The 17,629-nt window shown below is 36.3% G+C and overlaps 1 protein-coding gene across 2 annotated transcripts in view; it reads left to right on the top strand.

Moving 5' to 3' along the window:
* Nucleotides 1–223: 223 nt before the first annotated feature.
* Nucleotides 224–17,629, top strand: part of STK17B (serine/threonine kinase 17b) — a 39,567-nt gene continuing 22,161 nt past the window's right edge. The window contains exons 1-4 of one of the 2 annotated variants that reach the window (XM_027767972.1): nucleotides 224–473; nucleotides 7,470–7,521; nucleotides 10,953–11,118; nucleotides 16,844–17,056. In XM_027767972.1, coding sequence (XP_027623773.1) covers nucleotides 10,997–11,118; nucleotides 16,844–17,056 — 335 coding nt within the window. In that variant the 5' untranslated portion in view covers nucleotides 224–473; nucleotides 7,470–7,521; nucleotides 10,953–10,996. The remainder of the gene's footprint in view (nucleotides 474–7,469; nucleotides 7,522–10,952; nucleotides 11,119–16,843; nucleotides 17,057–17,629) is intronic. The other variant, XM_006167764.3, reaches the window with a different exon arrangement.

The following is a 17,629-nucleotide window of genomic DNA, read 5'->3' as shown; positions in this document are numbered from 1 at the left end:
AGCGGCGCCTCTCCCTCCTTCGACTTAACTATTCTAGCGCCCCACCTGCCAGCACGGCGCAACCACCGCCCGCCGGCCACACCCTCTCATCCCTGGGCCCCGCCCCACACACGAGCCTCCGGCCAGCGCCCCGCCCCGCCCATCACGTGACAGCCCCACCCTCCACGCGCTCACTGATTGGTCCCTCCGACGGAGGGGGTGGGAACTAGCGAACAGCCTTGCTCCCAGACGCTGCTGCAGTTTTCAAACCTCAACTGTAAGCCTTGGTCACCGTCTCTGCTGCCGTCGCCTGGAGTCACCTCACAGGGGGACAGGTCACAACTATCGGCTCTTGTCCGGAAAAGTAAAAGTGGGTCCTTCTACTTTCGGAGCTACCCAGCGCTGCAGCCGGCCTGTCGCGGACACCGGCGTGGGGCAGGACAGGAGCCCCCTCGAAGGGGGCACCGCGGAGAGAACCTGCGGCAGCTGGAGCGGTCAGTGTCTCCCGCCTCGCGTGTCCGCGGTCCTGTCAGAGTAGGCTCAGGGCTGCGACTCCGAACCCCTGGACTAGTCTCCTTCCCCTCAGTGTAGAGAGTCGATGGTGGGGAGGCCTCCAGGGAGAGTCCGGGTGGTGCGGCTAGATCCGGGGTCCCCTCGAGCCCCCTGGCCTGGCGGACATTGGCCTGGACTCTGCGGCTCCTCTGGTGGCCCGACTTGGTCCTACTCGTGCGCGTTGTCGGCCTGGCGGGCCCGGCGAGCTCCGGGTCGCGCCGCGCGGCGCCCCGGCCCCCCTAGCCGCCGGCTGTCCCGGGCCCCTTCCACGCCGCGCCGACGTGGTCCTGTGCCCTTCCCAGGCCCCAGATGCGTTCACATCTGGACTGCCTTTCGTCCAGAGAAAGTTTGTGCTCATCTTGTGGAGCATTTTCAGTTCCTACTTGTGAATGGTTATTAAAAAAAAGGGGGTGGGGGGAGAAAAGAGTGCATAGAGAACAAGGAGGACTGCAGCTGTTCCAGTGATTTTCAGTGGTTAGATTTTATTTTGATGCTGTGTAAACCACTTAGTGCACGCGACCCGTCCTCGGAGTATACGACTACAGGAAGGCTGCGATTTGACATTTATCCAGGTTTTGTTTTACTGTAAGGGAAAGCACTTCATTTGAATTCCCTCAGAAGGATAAATAGAGACAAAGTTGAAAGATTTTATGGGAGCTGGGAGCTGGTATTAGTCTGTGGTAGGACTGGAGTCACTCTGAAGTCAGTTTGCAAACTGAAATAAGGAAAAAAGAGAAAAAGAAAGAAAACACTCATAGAATCCAACCATAATAGTGATCAGATTTCAATAATATTTAAACACATTAGTTCTGTGTATCACATTCACCGGTTGTTTCCACGACGTCATGTTTACATATGTAGTAGAAAGGCATGCTGAACCTTGCAGGGGTGTCTGGGATGGTGTGGCCCCTGTAAGTTTTCAAGTCCATGAGACTGTGTGCACTGAGGCAGTAGGGACTGTGGAAGAAATGGGCAAGGGGCAGGATATGTAACCTGGGGCATTTTGAACCCAGGAGCACAATTTTATTAAAGTATAAGATAACCAGACTTCCTCACTGGACACACAAATCTAAGTTTATTGGTAAATAATTAAAAAGTAGTCTTCAACAACTTCTAAAATATTTAATAGCTGTCAAACCAAATACTCATAAAATTGTGTACATTAAAAAAAATCTAGTGGGGCCCACCGTTTTTGAACGCTTTTTCCTCGCAGTCCTCTTCTGAGTAGATGCTCAGTTTTTACTAATTTCTCTCATATTTTAACAATGTTGGAGAATAATGGCATTGTTATTAAAAACTGCTTTACTTTTGAGAGAACATTATACATCTTAGATAATTTTTCTGAATACAGATCTAAAATTGAAGTAAAATATTTATATTCATGGCAGGATATTTAAGTTTTAAAAGTAAAATTTCTGTAATAATTTGAAGACCTTTCTTTTTTGTGCTGGATAGAGCATTTGCAGTTTCTCATTGGGCAAGTAGTGAATTACAATTTAGTTAAGATAGGATCAACTTTTAAGAAAGTGGAGACTTGACTAATTGCTTACAGTATCATAAACATATGAATAACAAATTTGAAGAAGACCGTCATTTTATGGCAGATGTTTCTAGCCAATTTTATTTTTAGGCTTGTTTTACTAGTGTTAATTGGATGTTTAAACATATTTCAGAAACTTTATTTTGAAGCTATTTTATAATTATAAGAGAAGACTTATCAAAATGTCCCTGCTTAAATCATAGGCTCAATTTAAAACCCAGAAATCAAGGAAATCAATAACTAACACTTTCACTTAATCCTTAAATTGTCTTAAAATTGCATGTATAGTGTATTGTAGTGCATTTTTCTTGTATATAAAATTGGCAGCTAAAAAGAATTGTTCCTAAACTTACTACTTTATTGAGGATTTCTATTGATCCTTGTTTTTTATTTTAAGTTGTTTTGGATTCATGTATACCTGTTGTGTCAGAAACGTTAATAGTCATTTATATACTAATTTATATATATTAACTTTCCACTTAAAAAAACTTAAAATATATTCAGTTGCTTTCGTTTTCCATAATATTGATGAGTAAATATGATGGCTTAATTATTTTATTTTTAAGGAGCTTATTATAGTCTATGATATCTATTATCAAAGAATATTTATTTAAATATGTTAGTGAAGTGTTCCTATAAACTGTTACAGCATTTTTTTTTCTTTCTCTCTCTCTTTTTTTTTTTGGAGAGATTTTTGCCATAGGGTGCCTGTACTCGCCAGAAAGACAGAGAGACAGAAAGCAAGAAATAACCACTACCACCCCGAGGGGTGATGGTCACGCTGCAATCCCTTCTCCTCCATTCTCCTCTCAGGATCCTGCGCACACACGCACACATACATGCCCGGTGTGAGTTTAAGCCACTGGGTCCAGGACTCAAACTGCGACCCAGTGGCTACATGGTCCAGGACTCAAACTGCGGTCGGCTACATGGGAGTCCAGCGACATAGCCATTACGCTAACTGCTGGTCCCTTTTTCTCTTTTTTAAGGTTTTTGCCATAATACACATGTGCTTGCTTGAGAGAGACAGAGAGGGGAAGTAAGAAGTCATCCCTTAAGAGGATAGTCACACTCATTCGCTTCTCCTCCATTCTTCTCTCAGGATTTATGGCATTCACACACACCTACCTGGTGTGATTTTTTTTTAAGCTGCTGGGTTTGGGACTCAAACCACAGTCTACCATGTGGGAATTCAGTGCCTTAACCACCACACCACCTGCTGGTCTCACAGTTGGTGTCTTTTAATAGTGACATGTAATTATTTATTCGGATTCATCCCTGACCATTTGCAACTATTTCAAAAGAGGGTATAGTTATATTTTAAGCATTGAAAAATTTTAATGTTTAGATGGTGGTTCTTCTTTAATCCTTACAGGATCAGATTCCATTTTTCATCATAATAATTAGTGAATAAACAGTACTTTAGCAGTGCTATTAAGTAAACAGTAATTTATTTTAGAACAGAAACCTAATTTTCTATCTTGATGAATGACAGGTTTGTTGGCCTACTATATATTTACATTTTTCAATGTCCTATAATGGTTCACAATTAAAGGGTTTCTTTTTCAGAAGGTGAGGAAAGACAGCACTGAACCTATCTCCCTTGGCACAGAATCGGGCCTAAGTTCGTTTCCTATGTCTTCAGCCCGTGGATAGTATAGTTGGTTTAGCTGGCTTCCTGTTTCAGAGGATTAAATTCCTAAATCATATTTTTCAATATTGTTTAAAAAACAAACAAAACTCAAACCTTGTTCATAGAATACATGTAAGGAATATAGTCTCTTCCTTGAAATTGGAATCATCATCATCCCCATCCCTACACCAATACCCTTATTTCTAATCAATAACTAATTAAAAATGGATCTTTCTAACACAACAGTAGAAAATTTTTCCTTTACTTTTGCTGGATCCTAGATAGATAAATCTCCAGTTCTTCTGTTTCCTAAGGAAAACCTGTAGCAATATATTATGATGTAGAAAGGGGATACTTCCCTATGATTTTGTGGCTTATTTTGCTTTCCGTTGCATTTCAAATTTACTTCATGAAGATCTAGATTTATTGTCCTTGATAGGACAAAGTATTTGAATTTCCTGATTGATGTAGCACTTAAAGAATGGATGTTCTTAGCTGAAATATATATTTACATTAAAAACAGGTGGCCATCTAGTCTGGAAAGACTGTTAAATATAAAAATAAATGACCCATTGACATTATATTTCAATATATGATATTATAATTTTTGAGAGGTTTTTGTTATAGGGCAAGTGTGCTCACCAGAGAGACAGACAAAGACAGGGAGACAGGAAGTGAGAAATCACCGCCAAGGGGGTTGGATACATCTCAATCTCTTGTCCATTCTTCTCTCAGGATTTTGGGCATGCATGAAATGTACACGTTTCAAGCTGCTGGGTCTAGGACTTAAACCACAGTCAGCCACATGGGAGTCCAGCACCTTAACCACTACGCCCCCTGTTGGCCCCGATAAAATAAGATTTATCCATGTTTCCAGAGTTTGAGACTGCCCTTTTAGAACTGAAGTTCTCTAACAGCAATTAAAATGTTTCTTACTTTATTTAGCCAAACACTGAACTAAGTAGAGACAAGGTGCATTTAAAGCTCCAGTTTTATCATTTCAAGATGGGTCTCAAGTTCTGCTAACACACTGAGAACATGATCTGTGTCTGGAAATTCTTTTTGGCTGTTTCATAATTCTTATAATTTAGTTCAGCACAATTTTTTTGAATTCCTATCAAGTGCCAAACCCCATGCCAGACATAATTGTACACCAAACATAATTGCAATCTATAACATGTTACATTCAGAGGTAAAGAAGTATGCAGAAGGTCTTCTTAATTGGAACGTAAAAGAGAAGACTTAAATCAACCTTGGATGTTAGGTAAAACTTCTAGAGGAGATGCTATGTCTATGTCGAGATATGAAGGATGCATTAGAAGAGGTAGTCATTTAAAGTAAGGTAGAGAGGATGTTTTAGACAAAGACATAAAACAAAGATGGAGGCAAAATTAGAACTCTAGTGTAGCAGGAAATGAAGTGGGTGTATACTTAGGCTAAGAGGACATTGTGTGTCATGCTGTTATATGAAGACTTTATAGGTACTGGGAAACCAATGAAAGAATCACAGCAATTTAATTCTCTGAATGTTTTATAATTGTAAATTCTATTTTAAAAACTTTTTATTTGATAACTTTGAAATTAATATCATGATGAATATTTTTAAAATAAAATAATTTAGAGAGTTATAGAGGACCATCTGTCTTGCTTTTGATTGCATTGTGTTTGCTTTCTCCAGTTAAGGCAAGGTCCAGATCAAGCCCAACATTTCCTTCTGTTCCTTCCTTGACATCTGAATTCTAATTATAATTGCTGTAATGGGTATTAATTGGAAAATCAAATCTTTGAAAGAGAATACTATGGAAAGCTCGATTATATCTTACTTTCTGCTAACCTTTTATTGCTTCTATCACCTAACTGTATGCATAATTGTGTATATATACCACACATACATACAAATATTTACCTACTAGGTCTTCAAAGATTTTATTTTTTATTGGTATGGCTTGGTAGAATGTTATGCAATGAATTTCAAAGGGACTGAAATATACTGGTAACTTAAAATTATAACTGAATTGTAGAAGACAAGAAAAGGTCTGGGGATTGTTGGAGTTGAAGAAGATTTAGTGGGGAGTTTAGGAAGATGCAAGGAAGACTGAGCTGACTGATATCCCTCATGAAGACCAGCCACATGTTTGTGGAGGGCTGGTTGGACAAAGGTGACATTCATGCTCAGCTAAATGTAAAACTTGCAAAAGGAGAGGAAATGGGAACACACGTAGGCTGTTGATGGTTGGATCAAGTGCAGTAAATAGAAAATGAACTTAAGAAATGCTATATGGTTGCTTATAGGAGTTGGTGACGTAGGTTTATTAGCAATAAGTAGATAATATAAGGGTTCAGTTTGTAGAAATGTGTGCTTTCTTTTTCTGAGACATAGCTTGTGTTCTAGCATATTCAGAACTAGAGTGAAGCAGATCACAATTCTGAAAGTAATTGTGTTAAGAGGTATTTTAAAAACTGCTGATTGCTCAATAGTGTTGTATCTATAGTCATACAAATACCTATGGAATATTTACCCGTTATAATGACCAATAATATGTGAGCATATTATAGAATTTATTAGAGTAAAAAAGTTAAACACAAGCCAATCTCTAATATTAATGTCTCCTATATGTTAACTAGATTAATAAGACTCTGTTTAAGTTATTGTTATCCATTTATTCTTTAAAAAAACTAAGCTCTTTAATTTAAACATAGGAAATTATAATACTGCCCATAATTTTACCACTCAAAAGATAACCACTTTTAATATTTGGAAAGTTTTCCAGTTTTCTCTTTTCTTTTGTGTTTTACCAACAGAATTATAATATTGTATATAAAGTTTTATCTTATTTTCACTTAATATTATGAGTTTAAAATATTCTTTGAAAGTACAATTTTTAGTCATCATATAGTATCTTATTATTTAAGTGTATTTAACTGTTTATTTCTGGACTTAGGAATTTGGTCATTCAACAAGTTTTTGATGTATTGTTTCACTATTATAAATTATGCTATCCTGAACATAAAACTTTGATTATATCCAAGACAGTGTTTGCCAGAGAGCATGTGTACTCCCTAGAGAAACAGAGGGATGAAGAGGGAGAAAATACCCTCCAGTGGGATGTGGTTTTGTCACTATCCCTGTTGGGATTTGTAGCACACATGCATACATACCTGGTGCGTGTGTGTGTGTGTGTGTATCTGTCTTTTATCTTTTAGTTTTTCATGGGATACATGCACTTACCAGAGAGAGAGAGAGAGAAAGTGAGAAATTACCCACTGGGTGAATGGCCATGCCACAATCCCTTCTCTATCCATCTCTTTGGGATTTTGGGCAGACATACACAAGTGCCCACCATGTTTTCTAAGCCACTAAGACCTAGTGGAACTCAAACTGCAGAGAGAGTCAGCCATGTGAGATCTAGCCACCTTAATCCCCATATCACCTTGGGCCCCCAGTATGTTTTTCAAGTCATCCGGATTAGGATTCAAGCTACACAATTGGCTACGTGGGATCTGGCTTCCTTAACTACTAGACCATGTAGGCTGCCCCCAAGACCTATACTGACTATTGAAAACTGAAAGCAAAAAATGCTTATTCATAAATTACATCTGCGTTCTACTAGAGTTTTTATGAATGGACCACTTCAAAGATATGTTACAGCACAAGACAAACATCTTAGAATCTAGAATCTAGATGAGACAAACATCTAGAATCAAGAGTCTATACTCTTTCTCTGTAATTGTGATTGACATATTCTTGTTTGTATATTTCCCAAGGCCTGACTGGTAAACATTATTGGCAGTACAGCCCGTTGTATTCATGATTCAGGTATATCCCTCCTTTCTGTAAATATATGTACAATATAAATGCAATCATAGTGTGCATATTCCTAAACCTCTTGATTTTTTTGTATAAAATTCTAAAAGACCAAAAATGATCTGGATAAAAAGAGCTTGAACACAGAAATTGACACCCACATTGATATTGACTTGGGAATTTGGTCATGCACCAAGTTTCTCATGTATTTCAGAGACTAACATGTGACCAGTGAAACTGAGTGCTATCAGAAGTAAGACGATAACACAAATTGTTAACAAAACAGAAACTACAAAGTTTAAGAGTTGAGTTTAGTCTAACCTGGAGTGAGAGTTTTATATATGGAAATGCTACAGTTACTCAAAAATGGCAGGGAACTGCACAGGAAGTATTTTAGGTTAGAATACTACTTTTCTTTCTTTTTCTGTTTTTTTCCCTTTTCTTCTTTTTTTCTTTTTTTGTAACTTTGCAGAGGGTGCTTGTGCTCACTGTAGAGAAACAGAGAAAGGGAAAGTAAGGACGTACTCCCCATGGGGGATGGTCACACCACAGTCCCTTTGCTTCCAGCTTTTCCTCTTTAGGGATTTTGACCACACACATCCACTCACACAGCATGATTTTCAAGCCACTAGGTCACACTTGGCCATGTGGCATCCAGCTGCATTAACCACCATGCTGCTGGCTGGCCCTAATTTTCTTGTTATAGATTAATCGTGATTCTCCCTCATAACTAGCACTATATCAGTATCATTCTACATGAGTTTATCATATTTTAATTTTTAATTCTTTGAACTTTGCATGATTAGCTCTGTTATCATCCATATATTAGAAAGAGCAGAATTGAAGCTTTCTCATCAGAAATCAGAGAAATGTAAAATAAATCACAATAAAATTTTATTGACCTTCATCATATTAGAGTAGCTAAATGTAAAAGTCTGAATGGGGCCATGTTATCAAGGTAGTGATCAGTCCTACCCAGTGTTAGGGGATTGAAATAAGGAACCATGTCTCTGATATCTTATTTTTAATTTAAACAAATTATAGTCAAATAATAAGATTTGAAAGAGTGAGTAAGTATTATGGCATTTGTATCCCATTCTATGCATTTGGAAATATTCACTTAAAAAAAATGCTGTGTTGTCATTGACTGTGTGACTTAGCAGAAATTTATTTTCTCACAATTCTGGAGGCTAAAAGTCTAAGATTAAGATGTTTGAAAGATTGTTTTTCTCTGTGAACTTTCTCCTTGACTTGTAGGTGACTGTCTTCTTGTGTCTTCACATTTGTTCGTCCGGGTCTTAATATCTTCTTATGAAGACACCAGTTGAGCCAGCTCCATGACATAATTAAGGCACCTGGATCCCACACGGCCAACCCAGTGGTTAAGAGTCTTGGACTCTTGGACTCAGAGGCTTGAGAAACAGTGCAGGTGCACGTGCAAGCTTGCTGAAAATCTGAAAGGGGGAGAGATGGAGGAGAAAGGATTGTGGTATGACTTTCCATAGGGGATGATTTCTCCTCTCCCTCCATCTGTCTGTCTCTTCTTAAGTGGGGCACATGTGCCCTCTAGCAAAAAAAAAAAAAAAAAAAAAAAAAAAGACACTAGTCATAATTGGCTTAGGGCCCACCTTAATGACCTAATTTAACTTAATCACCTCTGTAAAGGCCCTATCTCCCCCAAACAGTCACATTCTGAGGTACTGGAGGTTAGGATTTCAACATATCAACTTCATAGACAACATAATTAAGTAATTTAATTAAGGTCTCATAGCTGATACAGATGGATAAATGGAGTTTAGACGGAGGTGTATTTCAGTCCAAATCTTATTTGCAGAATGCTACACTGGTATTCTTAGACTCCCCAAAACTAGTTAGAGCTTTCTTTCCCCCACAGACCAATGAAGTAGAGAAAACAATTTTACTGACTTGAGAATAAAACCAAAAAGAGAAAATATGGAAACTGAAAACACCGAACTCTAGCCACACTGCTTATTTGCTAAGTAGAATGTAGCCAGTATTTGAATTTAGATAAAGAGTAGTGTCGATAGATATCAGGTAGGAAAAAAAAGGCAGGAGTGGTAGAAATGTAACAACAGCTTAGGAGGTTATTACAAGAAGGTACTGGAAAAATAATACCTGGTCTTTTTTTTAGACAAGCATAAACAAAACAAAAAGTTAGAAGTATCTTGAAATATGCAGTCTGTTCTTATTATGTGAATTTGGTTAATATGAAATAGTGGTTTTTTAATTTTATTTATATATCATTTATTAGAGAGAGGGATAAGGACTCCCAGCAGGATCTTGTCATACCCTGACCCTCCTTATCTGCCACCCAAGATCACAGCACACCCACGGGCATGCCCAGAATACTCAGGTCAATCAGACATTGAAACCTGGGGCCTTCCTGTATGTCTAGAGTATCATGCAGCAGTAATCTACTGCCAATGTCACCATGACTGAGCCAAAATAATAGTTTTGACATTAAAACTGAATGCATGAGAATATCCAGATAAATAATGAGCTTCAGATATTGATTAGAACTCCAAAGTAAGGTTTTATAAAGTATGATTATTCATCCAACAAAATGATCAAGTTCTTTGTATGTAGCAGGCTGTAGTAGATTTTGCCAAGTGAGACTTTTAAGACATATAAGAATTTGTGAATTTAGTGTTATAATATAGCCAATGGATGAAACAAGTTCTATTTCTTGGAGTCATCACATATATAACTCAGAATAGTATAACTTGAATTGATCACTAAATTTCTTTGGACATGTGAATTAAATTTAAAATGAATAATTACTGGGAACCAGCAGTTAGCGTAATGGCTGTGTCGCTGGACTCCCTCGTAGTCAACCGCGATTCGCATCCCGGACCCGGTGGCTTAAAACTCACGCTGGGTGCGTGTGCGTGCGTGCCCAAGATCCCGAGAGGAGAATGGAGGAGAAGGGATTGCGGCGTGACCATCCCCCCTGGGGGGGGTGATTTCTCGCTTTCTGTCTGTATGTCTCTCTGTCTGTCTGGCGAGCGCATGCGCCCTTATAGTGAAAACCTCTATTAAAAAAAAAAAGAATAATTACTAATTTATTATTTTAAATGACCTAGTTATGAGAAAGCATAACTTTAAAGAATGAGAGCTTTTAAACGAAACTAAATGATTCCTTGCCTTATAATTTCATCATAATTTAATTAAAGAATTAGGGAAGATTTTTACAGTAGTTTTATTCTGAAATGAAATCAGTAACTTCATTCATGTACTAGTGTTTTTGTTTTTTCCTCCTTATGGGTAGAATGTGCTCTTTAAATCTTTTTTTTTTCAAGTTGTATGTTATAGTTAATATTGAAGCTGTATAATGTATGCACATCCTGCCTGAAATAACATCTTTTTAAAATTATATTTAAGTTATATTCTCTATCTTCTTTCTCTCTCTCTTTTTAAAATAGGCACAGATAAGTGACTAAAGAGGCATACTGGGGAGTCATCTAACATGTCGAGGAGAAGATTTGACTGCCGAAGTAGTTCGGGGTTGCTAACTACAGCTCCTCAAACACCAATGAAAACTGAAAATTTTCATAATTTCTATACGCTTACACCTAAAGAGCTAGGAAGGTAAGGAAACTTTGTGATGCCTATGCTATTTAAATTCTAATTTTGAATTCCTCTTTTAAAGCTCTATAAAACTGACTTTGGGTTATTATTTAAAATGATTAGGAAGAAATGTCACCATGTCTGTTGCTATATGTAGAATCTAGTCTTAACTGACTTGCAAATCCTATCTGTCAGAAGTTAAGGAACTTATATCATATATTGCACCTAGCTTCAGAATCCCTGAGGAGGTCTTAGTTCTTACTCAAAGCTGTCACAGGAAGAGAAGGACGACTGGGTCCAGATCCGGGCTGTAGCATTTATGAGCTGTGTGACCTCAGTTAAATAATCATACCTCTTGGTGCCCTAGTTTCCTCATCTAAAAAATGGAAATGAAGATAATTGTAGCCATTTTGTGTGGCTGTTGTGAGGCTTAAATTAGTTAATATTTATAGAGTACTGTCCTCTGTAAGTTGTAAAATTAATTTTTTAATTCCTAGACTATTGTGCTGGGCTAGGAAAAGAAAAAAGAAGTGGGGAGATTCACTACCTCTTTCCTAAATTAAACAAAAAAGAATGAACTAATATTTTAGTATAATTATATACCACAAACAATGATTGCTTTGTAAGTAAAAGCCTATATGTATTCTGTTTTGGTTTATCCAAGGTATACATTCCTGTAGGCCAAGGAGTGTCCTGATGTTATAAAACCATTTAGTACTACCATTTAGAAATATGTGAAAGTTACAAAAGATTTACAAGTTAGTTGTTTAAGTTAGTATTCAGCCTCTTTTGGGCTTTAAATGAAAGGTGCCTAAATGAAGGATTGGAAGATGGTGGTCTATTTATATCTTCAGTTTTATTTTATTTCTGGAGTAAATGCTTTGAATTACCAAGTCTGTGTTTGTATTGACAGATGCATAGTAAGATAATATGATTGGTTTTTATCTTTGTAAATATGTGAAAAGAAAATTTGAGCCTTGAAAAGTAACTCTGTTCTTGGTGGCCTTTTATCTTATGGATGGAGGTAATTCCTGGCCTGTTTGCTTTGCAATTACTGGATGCAGCCAATGATAAATAATCTCATTGACTAAAAATTAAATGTAACAACACATTTCATAATTCTTGGTACACTAATTTATTTCATTTTATGTGCAGAATACTTGGGTATTTTAATGGCATATGAAAAGATACAATTTTAAAAGCCTTTTAAAAGTATTTTAAAGAAGTTCTTAGTCTAAATTTAGAATTACTTTTCTTTGCATTTTAACTAGAAAAGAGTAAGGTTCTTTGTTTGATTGGTTGGTTGCCTGGATCTTACATTGAATAGTCAGAATCTTTGCACTTCTGTGGGTCAGTGGTCTTCTAAAACAGTTTTTTAATGCACTGTAAGAATCTGTTCTGTAATTTCCCCAAGAAGCTATTTTCCAGCTTCTGTTTGAGTGCTTCAGTGCTTGGAACTCTCTACCTCAGGTGTCTGTCCCATTTTGCGGGCACTTCTAAGTCATAGGAGGCTGTTTTCTACTCCGCTAACATCTATTCAATGGGCATGGTTCTCCCTTTATAGTAGAATATAATGTACATCCATGTGTAAAACATTCTTCAGATATTTTAATGTAGCTGAACATTGCCACTTTTACCTTACATGCTCATCATATGACCTGGTTTCTTGCCAGCCATCCTTGATGCTGTTATCCTCTTCTGAACCACTTTATTGTTTATATGGTCCCTATTACAATGGGGGATAAGGGATGCCTGTAATTGGACATAGTATTGTCAATAGTTACTATTTAGAATACAACAGAACTTCATTGAAATAGCCTAATATTGCATTAAGAGGTTGCTTTTCTTGCTTTCTCTGTCTGTCTTTCCTTCTTCCTCCCTTTCTTTCTTCTCTTTCCTTCCTTGCCCCCAACAGGCATGTCAAATCTGTGTCATATGACATCATGTAACATATTAGTAGAAACAGACTAAATTGGAAGTCAGTTGACCTGTCTTTGCTCTAGATCTGAAGTTGTGTGGTCTACTTATTTGTGTGATTTACATTTCATTAAGTGAAAAGATAAACTAGATGTCTCAAAGTTCCTTTGTATTGTGCAAATATTAAGAAATTGCTTAGAGCAAGTAGCTGAATATACAAAAAGAGTACACACAGTAAAATGTATTTTTTTATATTTTTCTAAGTTATTATTTTGATGTATCAGTTTACTTAAAATTACTAAATTACCTTTGCAAAATAAGGAATATTATGAAAGCTAGGAAGTTTATAAGATATTTTTCCTTTTAGAGTTTTGATTAATTTTAAACTTAGATAAGGACATAATAATAATAATAATAATACTGAGTTGTTTTATAAATGAAGTCTTATAAATAACCATAAATTTGAATCAGGTATACTTTTTAATATTTTAGATGAAAACTCATGAAAGAATCTGTTTACAAAAAATTCAGATCATTGATATTCTATGATTCAAGATCTGCATCAAGGAAAAATAAGTACATTTTTCTTTGAATTGATAGAGACTAATGAGTCACATGGTAAATATTGATCTATGCAGGGGACTTTAGAAAGTTTGTGGGAAAATGGAATTAAAGTACTAGATTTTTTGATGTAAACATTTTGAAAACTATGCATAGTTTTTTTATAATATGCAGTTTTCATGAACTTACTGAAGACCCCTCATATTTAATCAGTAGACTTTGAGAAATTAGGAATTATGACTTAACCTACCAAGTACTTATTTAAAGTTCTTTCAATATTCCTACCAATTTTAGTACCCAGTACTTTTGTGAAATGGAAATTAGGATCATAATCTTGTTTCTCCTCCAAAGTCTGTACATTTTGAAGTCCATAAACATAATTCTAATGTGTAGTGAACTACAAAGATATCTTTCTAAATTTTCTTTTTAAGATCTTAGTGTTTAATAATTTTTCTTTAGCAAATGAAAGGAAAACATGTAAAAGTTAACAGTTCATTTTTTACTATTCTCAAAAAACTTGCATTGTTCCTGTTTTTCAACATGTTGGGTAAGTTTTTTCTAACCCTCCCCCAACTAAGGCAAAGTTTCATAGGGCTTCTTGTGGTTAGCAGGGTGAGGCAGATTCAGAAATAAACGTCAGCTTCCTTTGTGGCTTACCCTCCCCTCTCCTTTCACATTTTATTGTGTATTCTAGAATGCAGAAGGGTAAAGACTAGACCTTTTCATTGCTGGGAAATCTAGTCAGCCTTGCCTTTTTAGGGTATGAATTAACTATTATTGTTGAGGGTTTAAGTTAGTTTCGTGAATGTTTCTTTCAAACTTGGTACAGGAACATTATATATTGAAGATTATTTTTGATATTTCTAAACTGCAACTGGCATTTTAGGATGGCAAACAAAATGCTTATCCAACCCCCTCCCTCGCCCCACCCCACCTCACCTCTGATAATTATGGCAAAAATATTTACCTTGTTTCATACCGTATAAGTTGAATCTCTAGCTTTATAAAATATAAACACTTGTAAGTGCAGGATTCAAAATAACACTACATGATAGTGTAGTTCGGTGTGGTTCTCTGGCTTTCATGCAACAGGTGTTTTCATTCTTATTTTGTGTTGCCTGCAACATGGAGTTACAAGTGTGTGCAGTGGTTAGGGCAGACATGGCCACTGCCCTCATGGAGCTTTTACATAGTAACAAACATGAAGGAAAAAAAGTTATTACCAATGTCATTTGGTCATCTTTGCCCTGGATTAATGAGCACCGTACTCATTTAAAAAAGCCTATGGAGATACCTGAAACAATTAGACAATGAAAGTGTCATATTTAATTTTGCTCTGTGCTTCTAAGAGAATTCTGGCTTTGAGATATAATCATGAAACTATAGCAGAATTAAGTGATCACAGTTGGTACTGTAAACTATTTTTTCAGATACACAGGTTTCTTGGCTAGCTAGTTTATGTTTCCAAAATTTTACAAGGTGAATTTCTTCATAAAACCCAAAGCTTCCTGTTTGTTTTAAAGGTTATGCTTCTAAATCTAAATAAGAATTGCCAAAAGTGAATGAGTTGCACTTCTTTAAAGAAAAGTGTTAAAGGGAGGAATTGTTTTGTAGTGATCAGAACAGAAAGTTAGGAATTCACATTCCACAGTTTAATTCTTGGCATTCCAATTCCATATATGACCTCTTGTGAGCTATTTAATCTTATCTTGACTCAGTTTATCAAATGTAAAAATTTATAAAATATCAGTAATTTGAATATAATAGGGCTGATTTACTTTTTCATGTGCTCATTGAAGTGTATCAGTTTGAATTCTTTTTGCATACAGCGAAAACATATATTGTAGTTCAGATTGAACATTCTTAAATCTTAAAACTACTTTCAAAGAATCAGATTTACATGGGCATGATGATGCCTGCCTATAGACTCAACTACTCAGGAGGCTGAGGCAGGAGAATTGCTCAGCTTTAATCCTGATGTCTAGAAAGTCCGATAGCATAGGGCTGGCATCTGGCTGGTCTCTGGTCCTGTGTTACAGCATGGCCAACAGAAGCAGGAAGGAAGATGGATGCGTACAGAGAGAGAGAAAGAGAGAGACCTGGGGACAACTCCTAACTTTTATAACTTGCTTTTGCAGTAAATAACCCCTTCTCATAAGAGTGAGAATTGACTCCCTCTCCTCAGGTAGCATTAATCCATTTATGAGGATGATGCTTCCATGATCCAAATACCTCTCACTAGACCTCACCTCTTAAAGATCTCACCATCTCCCAAGGCTAGTATACTGGGAACCAAGCTTCCAGAATAGAAACCTTTGGGGATGCACCATACTCAAACTGTAGCATACTAAAAATAACTTTACCCCTTTGTGAAATTAAATTGGGCAACTGCAAGCTTCTAATACACACGTAAGTAAGCAGAAAATATAATTTTGAGAGTCTTTTTTAATTTTAGCTGAGGTGCTAAGCACTGCCATTACAGGGAGCTAAAAACCATACTTATTCCTAAAATGATAGACATGACTTTAAAAGGCATGTTTAATTTTCTTAATCATGAAGTGTCATTGAGTATTCTCCATAGGGCACAAATACCTTAGGTATCTGTTTCAGGCTTCATAGACTACTGAGCATTACTAAGAGATATACTGGCAAAACAACTCACATACTGTAATAGAAAGTTTCAAAGTTGGTTAAAAGTTGTGTTGAAAGGCAGAATTGATACGCTAATAAAATTAAATAAGCCACATACCCATTTAGGCATCCATTCAAATTTTTTATATTTGAAAAAAAGTTATTTTCATTAAAGAGTTAATATGTTCTATGAAGTGTATAGTTTTTAGAAATAGATTAAATCTTTATCTTGACCAAGTTACATTTCTTCTCTGGGATCTGCAAAAGAGAATAGCATTTACCATACTGTTGTGATACTTAAACACAGTAATTTGTTAATATATCAAGACTGTGACATGGAGCTGGTATGCAAGTTAGATGATCTTTCAATACTAATGTTAGATTAATAGTGAAGAATAAATATAATTCTATCTTATCCTGTTATTATAGTTTATCATTTATATTTTTATATTAGTACTGTAAGTTTTACCAAAATACATATAATATTTGATGCACTTTGGGGAACAAGTGTAAATTCCTAGTGGCATGAATATTTGAAAGAATTGACTTTAAGCTGGCAGTATAGTAGTATTTGTAATTTACTGATATTGTTGTCTGTGGAAAAGTTATCACTGATTCTCCTCATCTTTCCCTGCAGAGGAAAATTTGCTGTGGTTAGACAATGTATATCAAAATCTACTGGCCAAGAATATGCTGCAAAATTTCTAAAAAAGAGAAGAAGAGGACAGGATTGTCGAGCGGAGATTCTGCATGAGATTGCTGTGCTTGAATTGGCAAGGTCCTGTCCCCGTGTGATTAATCTTCATGAGGTCTATGAAAATACCAGTGAAATAATTTTGATACTGGAATAGTAAGTATATACTTTATTACATTTAGATAAATCCATGACACCTATTTTAACTGGTAGGATAGAGTGACTTGAAATGTCAAGAATGAGAATTATGAAGGTATGACAAGAACTTGTAGAGATTCCTGTTGATAAAATATTAGAGGGACATAGTTTATGTTCAGATATTTTCATAAAGCTAAATGTTCAGCCTCACATACCTACACAAAAACTAACTCACAGTGCAAAATTAAATGACACCACAACATTTGATAATGTGCTGAAATGAACATTCATTCTTAACATTTTGCTAGTGGCACAGAAATTGAATTTTCAGGTAAACAATCTAATAGGCAAGTAGAATTGAAATCATTTATGTATTTTATACATCTGTTTGAAAAATAACTATTAAAAAAGACACAGTAACAGAAAGGCAAACCTCATAAAGATATGCCTAGCACATTGTTTGTTAAACACATTTAGTATGCATAAAGTACAAAACACTGTTAGGAATTGTAGCAATAAGAAATAAAATGCATCACTTGCCACAAGTCAGTAAAAACTTGAGAACACCCAAATATTCACAATTTATGAGGT

This window comes from Tupaia chinensis, unplaced genomic scaffold (assembly GCF_000334495.1).
Source record: "Tupaia chinensis unplaced genomic scaffold, TupChi_1.0 Scaffold145082_1, whole genome shotgun sequence".
Taxonomy (NCBI): Eukaryota; Metazoa; Chordata; class Mammalia; order Scandentia; family Tupaiidae; genus Tupaia; species Tupaia belangeri.
This window is presented reverse-complemented; position numbering and strand designations above follow the sequence as displayed.